The following is a 10,560-nucleotide window of genomic DNA, read 5'->3' on the forward strand; positions in this document are numbered from 1 at the left end:
ATATAAAGATCTTCAGCTCTTGCAGTTACGACTTTCCGCCAAGTGCTAACAGATCTCTTCGTTTTACATTTTTTACTTACCATAACTTATCTTACTTCTTGGAGGTGCATTGTGGATTAACGATTTATTTATTTTGTAGTTGCTGTGTTGTGTATGACAGTGTTGTTCCTCATTGACTGTTAACTATGTTTTAACTGAGGAATTGTAACAAAGTTATTCATTTTATGTTTTTTTGTATTTTGTTTATTTGTTTTTATCTTCCTTTAATTTTCTTTTTTTGTTACATTTTTCAGGGCTGCAGTTATTCTCGTTGGCCAACCTTGCAGAATGAGCTTACACCAAGATTATATGATGTTTGTTTCTGGAAGATAACGACGTTTGTGGGTTATATCAAGAGATTTTAGATAGAAGAGCTTCGCCTAAGAATCATGAAGTTTTGTTGCGTCTTTGTGCAGTGGAAGAACAATATCACCAGATTTCAGGCAGCATATGAATAGTTCAAACTATATCTAGAATATCGAAAATCATATCTTGGATAAATTATTCTTTAGTGTATGTGAGATGATGTTAAGTGAATCGTAGCAGTATCATGTTACGTGCTTGATATAAATTTCTGGTGTACAGATATTGTCAATGTATTAATGATAGAAAAGTGTCTTTTTGTAAACGGAATGTGTGTATGTGTAAAGGATTTTGTATCAGTGAAAATAATTGGTGTGCATGAACTAATTCTGTAATTTTGTTGTGTTTAAATCTGTTCTTCACTTGCGCTGTAAAAAGAATGAACTTTTTCCACTACAGAAAGAATTGAAGATCCTAATTTTACCGTATAAACAGATTTTTACTTTCGTTTAATATTACTTACTCTTTAGTGCCAACAGACTTTTGTGATATTAGTAAATTAAGGGTGTAAAAAGAAAAGAAAAATGTCTGCGGAAGAGGAGTCAGATATGGAATATTCTGATGAAGAAAATGAAGATTATTATTATTATAACATCACTGAAGATAATGATTTGGAGCAAATAGATCAAAGTAAGACTGATCCGGAATATTTTGTCTTCGAATGCCTTAGCGTGGAAGAAGTTGAAAGATTGCTAAATGAAAGTGTTGAAGCTCTTAGTGATGAACTGCAAATAACACCATCGTTAGCCAAAGTACTTCTTCATACTCATGAGTGGGCAATACGGGACATAATACAAAGTTATCGTTCAGATTGCAACAAATTATTGATCTCATCTCGAATTAAGCCGCTACATGCACCAGAACCTGCTGGGAAAGTGGGTCGCCTTGTTTGCCCTGTGTGTGTTACCATGTGTGATGGGGAAAAATTTTGTAGCTTAGCGTGCGGTCATCTCTTCTGCAAAGACTGTTGGTCTATGTATTTTGAAGTGCAGATTGCAGAAGGCATATCTACAGGTATCAGTTGCATGGCCCAGGAGTGTAATGTATTAGTTCCAGAGGACTTCGTGCTTTCTTTGCTTAACCGTCCCAACATGAGGGAGAAGTATCAACAGTTCGCATTCCAGGATTATGTTAAGTCACATCCTCAATTACGCTTCTGTCCTGGACCAAACTGTCAGGTGGTTGTAAAGGCAAAGTTATCATGTGCCAAACGAGCCATTTGTAACGTTTGCAAGAGCACGTTTTGCTTCAGATGTGGAACAGACTATCATGCACCTACCGACTGTCAAACGATTAAAAAGTGGCTCACAAAATGTGCCGACGACAGCGAAACAGCAAATTATATTAGCGCTCACACAAAAGATTGCCCCAGATGTCATATCTGTATAGAGAAGAACGGGGGGTGCAATCATATGCAGTGTTATAATTGCAAGCATGATTTTTGTTGGATGTGTCTCGGAGATTGGAAAACTCATGGCTCAGAGTACTATGAATGTTCACGGTATAAAGAGAACCCTAATATTGCTCATGAATCAGTCCATGCTCAAGCCAGAGAAGCCCTAAAAAAGTACCTCCATTACTATGAAAGATGGGAGAATCATTCAAAAAGTCTGAAGCTGGAAGAGCATACGTTACAGAAAATAAAGAACCGCATTCATAAGAAAGTGATGAATGCCTCAGGAACTTGGATTGACTGGCAGTATCTCCTAGACGCAGCATCTCTTTTAGCAAGATGTCGTTACACCTTGCAATACACTTACCCATATGCGTATTACATGGAGTCTGGTCCACGAAAGGAACTGTTTGAATACCAACAAGCTCAGCTAGAAGCAGAGATTGAGAACCTGTCGTGGAAAATTGAAAGGGCCGAAACAACTGATAGAGGGGACTTAGAAAATCAAATGGATATTGCAGAAAAACGTAGGACAACTTTACTGAAGGATTTTCTTGAAGTTTGATAAGACTGGTTCTTATTACTTCTAACCAGTATTTTTTTTTTCCCTAAATCAACATCAAATACAATAGTGGTAAAATGTTGAAGCAAAGTTTGTGATAAATTTGCGGCATTTCACGAATTATATAAATTCCCATTATTGTTTCGTGTTAATAAAAATAATTCTCTCCCAGAAAAGGAAGAGAATACTAACAACTATGTGTCGGATTGTTGTCTGTAATAAGGCAGCTAATTGCAAAGTAGTAGTACATAATATACTGTATTATGTAATCATGATGATGATTATAATACTTCCACCCTAGTTAAAAATTTGTCAAATATAATTTTGTCAGCTTCCCACACCTTCCATTATTGTGTGAATTTACATCAGAAACCAATTCTATTAGCTCTTAACTGAGATTCCCACGAAGCGCAAGTAGTCTTTTATTAAAGTATATACATATAGATACTTATATATTATACACAAGCACAATATATATATATATATATATATATATATATATATATATATATATATATATATATATATATCCCTCCAACAAAAGATCTGTGTTCTTGTATAGTGCTACTGTCAAGTTGTGAAAATTTTTAGATACTCAGTAAGATTGGTAGAACATTTTTGCAATTTTAATATGTTGTATTTTATGTAAATACCATGGTATTCTAATATTTGTAGATTTTATACCAATTTCTCAATTCGGTGTAGCCAGTTTTATTTGATCTTGTGATCAAAATGAGTGTAAACAGTGATTTATTTTGTTTGCCAAGAAAATGCCGTGTAAATATATGCCTAATTTTAGGCTTGATATGCAGAGGAAACATAAACTGGAAAGTGTGCGAAGAATATAACAATTTCATTGTGAAAAGCTGGAACTATCGACCCCATCTGCAGAAGCATTAGGAAGTGTCTGGTAATGCATGCTTTTTCTAGAGGGGAAGGTAAATCTATAATGTCTCAATATTTATTTCTCTAAGTAGTGTGCAACCATAATAATAAAATATTAACCGTTGAGAACAAAATTGTGCGTTGGATATATAGCGATATTTTTGAGTTGGTGTACTATATGAGGGGAAACTTAAAAGAAAACTGTTCTAAACTAAATGAAACCATACAAGTAAGTGTACAGACATAATTTGTTGTCCATTATAGTGCAAGATTTTGTCAGTATTATAGATTATGAGTGTGGCAATTTGATTCAGATAGTAGATAATAACAAAGCTAGAACTGTATTCACAGTCCTATTGACATGAGATTGGAGCATGTTTTGTTTCATAGTAGGCACATCACTTCTCAGAATTGCCTAATAGAATACATATTCACTATTTATAAGAAATTACTTATTCCACTGGCATCCAGAATTCTCCAATTGCGTACGTTTCGGCAAGAAAATGTATTCCCTTCCTCAGCACCTATCTTTCCGGAAGACTAACGTCTGTGAAACTACATCCGATTGCTTATTTTCTTCCTAATAATAGACTTTTAATTAGCCTGAGGCTCTTTTGCCGAAACGTCAGTTGAACAATTCTGGATGCTTTTATGGAAGTAATTTCTTATAAACATCCGTCTCATTTTGCAACTCTCAGCAAAACCATATGGAGTCGACGAATGTACAGAAGTATGGTAGTAATCGTAACTGTCCGTTAGAATGTGTGCATTTTAACAGTGCACAGAATCTAGTCTCTTATTACTATGACAAGTTACATCTCCATATATCGGAAGAATATAATTTTACATGTGCATTACCGTGTGTGTGTATATGTATGATAATGAAGTTATAATAATTTAGTCTTTATTCCGTATCGGAATTCACAAATTTGTCCCGCTTCTGAAGAACTTGATTTAATAATTTTCCTATACTAACATAAAAATATTTGTAAAGAATTTACTTTTATTTCAAGGTAGAATATTTCAAAAAGACTTCGAATTGTGCGTCATAAACCTACTAATAAGAGCAAAAGGTTACGAATTAACTGGCAAAAAGACTATATCAGTGGCTAACTGGTTTTGAATCATAAAGAAAAGAAACTGGCCAGAATTGGTCCCACTCATTCTGAATACGTACAATAACACATGATTTTGTAGCTTCACACATTTCTCTGCTGATATTCTCTCCTACCAAGTAGGTGTCTGACCTCGAAGCAAGAAACTACTAGCGGCTGTTAATTATAAAATAAAATCTTTTTAACTGAGATGTCTATTCTTGCTGGTTCTTCTTTTGTGTTCAGGTCAGGTTGTTACGATGGGTTGATATTCAGTGGAAGTTAGTTTACCTTTTATAATAATAGTCTAACGTCTATGAATGTGAACTTTTATTTATGCGGCCAAAATAATATATGTAAATTTTTAAATTTTGCAAGCGAAATAAAATGATAAAAAAGTAAATTTTAGCCACTAGACCTAAGTTTTTCTTATTCTGCGGTAGCGTTTACAGTGTTTGCGATTATTTACAATTGTAATTGTATTGTTAGAGTAACATAAAAATATGTTTAAAGAATTTACTTTTATTTCAAGGTAGAATATTTCAAAAAGACGTCGAATTGTGCATCATAAACCTACTAATAAGAGCAAAAGGTTACGAATTAACTGGCAAAAAGACTATATCAGTGTTGATCATTTACTTTAGTTCATCACTAACTTGCAAATGTTAATTCTGCAAATGATTTCTTCCACTTCGGTTGTTCGAAAATCAGCGACGGTCATACGATGACTGTGTAGTCACTTTTTTGTTTCTTTTTCGTATAGTGTATAAGGCAAAGCTGGATTTTTAAATTTCTCTGGTGTTTCAAACCAGATTATCATAAGAACATAGATTACGTAGGAATAGAGATTTTTGTAAGTTGGGGTCACACGGTGTTGTCCTTAACTCGCATCCGTTTTCTTATCTACGCCTCTGACTCTACCCTTGGTCTTCCGTGTTCGTGGATTTTCTCGGGATTCTTCCATTTTCTCCCACTTTATTCATTCCACCATTTCATCCATTTCTCATCATCGCCGTCTCATTTAGCCTAGCCGGCATAAACGTGAGACGTAAAACTTAGTTTTCATTTCATTTTTTTTTTCAACTGTTGGTCTAGTAATTTAGTGGTCCCATAGCCTGCCTCCAGACAGAACATACTAAGACAAGTCAAGCGCAAGATTTGAAAGCAGAATGTTAGCAATCGACTCAGATTTTCATACCTTTGGCTGCATACGTCGACTCCATGTTGTGATGATTGTTTCCTTAGCTGGTTGTAGTTCTGTTGGTTGTGAAGGTATTACATTGAATTGTTAATGTGATGATCTGTAAAACTCAGTTTGTAACTAAACACAAAAAGACTTCTTGAGCACTCCGTATTGTGATATAGTGCAGCTAATATTGAATTCATAATCATTCAGTTTCAGTCTTAGCTTAAATTTTGTAACAAGAGCAGAAAAATTGTTTATTTAAAAATATTTCTCAGTGTATCGAAATGTCTACACAGACAAAAGGAAATTTACCTGTTACTGCAAGAAACATAAGCTAATACTAGAGGTCTAAATAGAATATACCTAGTACGAAGTACAATGTGTAACAGGAAAACTTTTTTCCATTATTGTAAATTAAAAAGTATACGAGGTTTATGAAATCTCTCAGGTTTTCGAGTTACTTAATTCGTTCTTAATATCGATGCAAACATTGTGTTCGTAATACAGTATTAACTTTTGCCGTTAATTCATGCTGTTATGATCCATTGGAGGCGAGTGTCTTCCAGTTTCATTCCCAGTGAAGATGATGCTAAGCCTTGCTTAGAAATCCGAATAGTAGTTCGGATATTCCTTAAAAAGTAGACCGTGTCTCATATAGCCTCGGTGCTAAGGAAGAACGTTGAATTTCTGTTAGTCATTCGTGCCGTAGTCGAAACGATAAAACTGTATTTATTTATAACTAATGACAGTGGTATTGAAGAAGAAGAAGAAAAAAAGAAGGGTAGTTTAATGGATTAACACTTTTTTTTTTCTTTTTTTTTTAAAGTTAATTGAAATAAATTGAGTGATTTATTATTTTCAGATTTATAACGACATTAAAGTGTGAGCTAGGAAATTCTGATAATTTGAAAATTCTAGAAACATCTGCATGAACTTTCGAAAAATTACTGCAATGGTTAGACGTTATTTTAAGAAGTGTAAATTAAATCTATATGTTTTGGTTATTTTTGAGTTAGTGAAGATACTAGTTTCATGTATGAGAAGCTCTGTATACTGACTTTTTTTTAATAGCTATTAATAGCTTACTGTATGTCTTTCATAGAATATCGTAACTATCTTCCGAGAACTAATACTGGAACTTTTAAGTAAATTGTGTCTATGGAGAATCAAATATTCAGAAATGTGAATATCTTTTTCGTGATTTCCAATTCATAATATTTTTTTAAAATTTAAATTTCTACCTTCCTACTCCCCTTCGTATTATCTAATGGTTATCCTGGAAGTTTTCCTCAATTGTATCTGAGGATAATATGAATATTTCTTCTTGATGTTCTATTTATCATTGTTAAATATTTCTACTTTTTGTTCTAATAGGATCTAATACTTACCCTGAAGTTAAATATTAACGATAAAGTGGGAATATTTATTCAGTGAATAGTTGTGTTTGATTTAAATGGCACATTTTTCCAGTGAAACTGAATTGGATAATAATGTTTTAATTTTTCTGTTATACTTGTAACATTATTAAAAGTTACCAGAGTACATATCCTTACCATTGAGTCCTGTTCAATTTTTAGGCTTCTTTTTTGTTCCATCGTAAAATTTAATACCAGTAGGTACTGAATGAAGTCGGAATAATACAGGGATATCTTTTTTTCTGTCTTTTTAATTCGATGACGTACACATTCTGTCTTTTTAATTCGATTCGTTTTAACTTATGTACATACCGCGTAAGTTCTAATTTAGTATCACTAGTTTGTTTTTTCATTACTTTAAGTGAATTTGGCATTATGGTGTAACTAATTGTCTCTTTGGTTTAGAAACCAAACTGTGGTATTTTGTAGTCTCGTCTGAAAGTTCGTTGCTTTGTGTATACATATGCTTCCGAATCAGTTTTACAAGATCCAGTACAGTTTGTTGGTACTTCAAGAGACTGTGATTCTGTTTATGATAGGAAATATTAATTAGTCAGTACATTCTAAAAGCTACTATCAAAGAAGAAGAAGAAACTTATAAATGTGGCTGTACTTGGATATGACCACAGTCATGCTACGAAAATTGTATTCCCCTCATATAGTTGCTGTGGTAACATTTTATGACCTGAAGTTAATGTAGTGTAAGAAACGTTCCTCCTTATGTAGAGTCGTTTTGACGTATTTTTTTGCGTCATACTAAAGGCCTGACTACTGCAGGAAACACATGTTAGTCGAGTTTTTTAGTGTGGTACTAATCACGCGTCAGAATGACTCTGCATAAGGCCCGTTTGTGTAAGTTTCGAATCAATTGTACCGTGCTTAAGTGGCATACGATAAGTTAAATGGTTGATCTAGTTTAGTAACTCATACTTTTTCATTGTGCTAGTAAATTCATGAATTTATATGAATAATATGTATATATTAAACCATGAGAGAAAGTAATTATTACTTCAAGAAAAACAATGCATCCAGCTTTTCTCGAATTATTCGAATGTAGTACTTACGAGTTCATTTGAAAGAGAATTATTCTGTTTCATGGACAGTATTCTAGGCTTTTTAAATTTTGGTAAGCCGTGATCCTAACAATGAACCTCACTTTACATTTTGATTGGCAAATACTGTCTGATATCGTGGAAGAACATAAGTTCCCCTGTTTTTGAGTGAACTGTCCAGTCTGATCCTATTTTGTAAGTTCATATTATTATTATTATTTTTTTTTTTTTTTTTTTTTAAATCTCAAATTAATTGACTAATCAGAAGTTACCGTATATAGGGTGCGTCTTCTAGATGGACTTCATCCTATACAGGTTTCATGTATTTAAGAGTCTTTCGAAATAAATTCGCATTTTTAAAATGTAGAACAGTGACGGAGAACAGTAAGTGCTATATCTCGACCATTTACTTTTAGCCGAGAAAATGTCATGATCATATTGTGATGTGACGTCATGTATTTCTTAGCTGGACATTAAAGTAAGCTAAAATTCCTGGTACAAAGTCTCGTAGAACTTAAGCTGACCAGCGGCAGTTTTAAGGTGACAGTTGTATGGTCAGCGGAACATAAATCCCGTTGTCGTCACAGCTGGTTTTATTGACAAGGTCGCCACTCCTTTATTCAAAAAACTCCTTAATTGTCCTCAATCCCCAAAGAGAATCGAACCCGAAAACACGAGCGCTAGCCGTTCAGTGTAACGTTAATTCCCGCTTAGTACTTGAGCGCGCTCACACTTTTAACATAGTTTAATTCCGAATGAGACTCAGGGTAATATTCAGTACAGTGTCAAAGCTGTACTTTTTCTTTCGAGACGGAGGATCATAAACTAAACAGTTAGTAAACTATTCTTTCTTGGTCAGTACTAAAGTACTATAGCAATTTTGAGAATCCGCCCTTCCCCCTTCTTTGTGCCACTGATTCAACAAATACCCAATGAGAGATTGACGTGATTTGTCTGAATAGTGGAAACCGTATTGAATCATTCGTTGCAGATAAAATTTCTTTAATATTAATTGAATATGATTGGCAGTTCAACTCAATTGCTGTTGCGTTTGATATAATCAAAATATTTCTCCGAATAAATAATAAAACTAATGTAAAGAAGCGTACCAGAAGTTGACATCACAGTGACTTCTCTGGTAAATCATGATGGAATGTATTCTAGAATCAAAGTAAGAAATTTTTAATAGCGCTCTACTTAAGTGTCTAATTAGCGATAAATTCAAAGCAAAAGAAATTTTCCTGTAAAATAATGGGGGAAAACACTTTGGAATGCTACTGCGTAATAACTTAGAAGCCAGTGTTCTGAAGTATGTGCCTTACGTTATATGGGTGACCATAACCCATTCTTTACAATATCCTAGTCACTTAGGTACTGCACATGTAATAAGCTTGAATCTAATGTAAATATTCTGTGCACATTTTCTAATTTACTCATGATGTATTGTGTCTTGTTATTTTTGTTTGTTTAATTATGTTGTTTCCATTCCTACACCTTCGAATACAATTGCTGTTCCTTCAGTGTAACAATAAATTGTTATACATTTTTCATATATATATATGAAAACAAAGAGTTGTGTTTACCGCAAAATTCGTACCTCGAGTTTTTTTTCTTTTTTTAATGAAAAAGTGTTTTGTTGTGTGATACTAAGAAATTACTTGATTGTATTTTATATAATGTCAATAGATCGTACGTACATATTATGTACTTTTCTTTAACAGAAGAGTAAATAAATGTCAGGTAGACATTATATCAGATAACCGTTTTGAAATATATTGTATAATGAAATGTGGCTCATTGTGATTATTATTTTTAACGTCCTGTGGCGTAACTTCGCTTCCCGCGTCGACTACTGATAGGGTAGTTGTAATAAGAAATGGAACTTTTCATTTCAATGAACTACAATTAATAATAGAATCAATATTGTGAATAGAAGCAAGCAAAATTCCCATTCACGAATGTCCTTATTGTAGTAAAATAATAATAATAATAATTAGATTACGGAATTTTGTGTTCTAACTATTAGAACAGTCAGAGCGGAGCCTAAATATCAGAAAGTTATTATATGTATAGGTACATATGACCTTAATATTTTTCCTTTCATATGTAGAATCACACACGTTATAGAATTGCAAGTTAGTAATGCTTCTCTTTAAGCAAATTTTTAAAATGAAACACAAGGATAAGTTCGCATATGTGCATTTACTACTTCATTGTTATTCTACAATTTAGAATTTTGCTTTATTCATATATCTGGCCTGATGATGAATATTACGAAGGTATTTTCTAAATTTCATCTTATAAAATAGTATCTTCTTCAAAGTTCGCATAATAATCGTAACAATAGGTTGAAAGTAGGAGAGGGGAGAAGTAAATCGAAATAAACAGCTCTATACAACATGGAATTAGGGTTGAAATATGCCAATACAGTTGCAGCAGTTGACCACCCCAATAATGCCAGAATAGAATAGCTATGATGATGATATCCCAGTACGGCTTTAAAGGAAAAAGTAAATTTAAATTTGAGATATCTAGTTGTAACAGAGAGATTGTTTTAATAGTTTCTCATCG

At 33.3% G+C, this 10,560-nt stretch overlaps 1 protein-coding gene across 1 annotated transcript in view; it reads left to right on the top strand.

Moving 5' to 3' along the window:
* ari-2 (E3 ubiquitin-protein ligase ari-2) overlaps nt 1-9,781 on the top strand; it is a 43,215-nt gene extending 33,434 nt beyond the window's left edge. Inside the window, exon 2 of the mRNA XM_081752464.1 lies at nt 294-9,781. Within this exon, the coding sequence (XP_081608590.1) occupies nt 927-2,360 (1,434 nt within the window). The 5' untranslated portion in view covers nt 294-926 and the 3' untranslated portion in view covers nt 2,361-9,781. The remainder of the gene's footprint in view (nt 1-293) is intronic.
* Nucleotides 9,782-10,560: the final 779 nt, after the last annotated feature.

Source organism: Thermobia domestica, chromosome 3 (genome assembly GCF_964235325.1).
Source record: "Thermobia domestica chromosome 3, izTheDome1.hap1.1, whole genome shotgun sequence".
Classification (NCBI taxonomy): Eukaryota; Metazoa; Arthropoda; class Insecta; order Zygentoma; family Lepismatidae; genus Thermobia; species Thermobia domestica.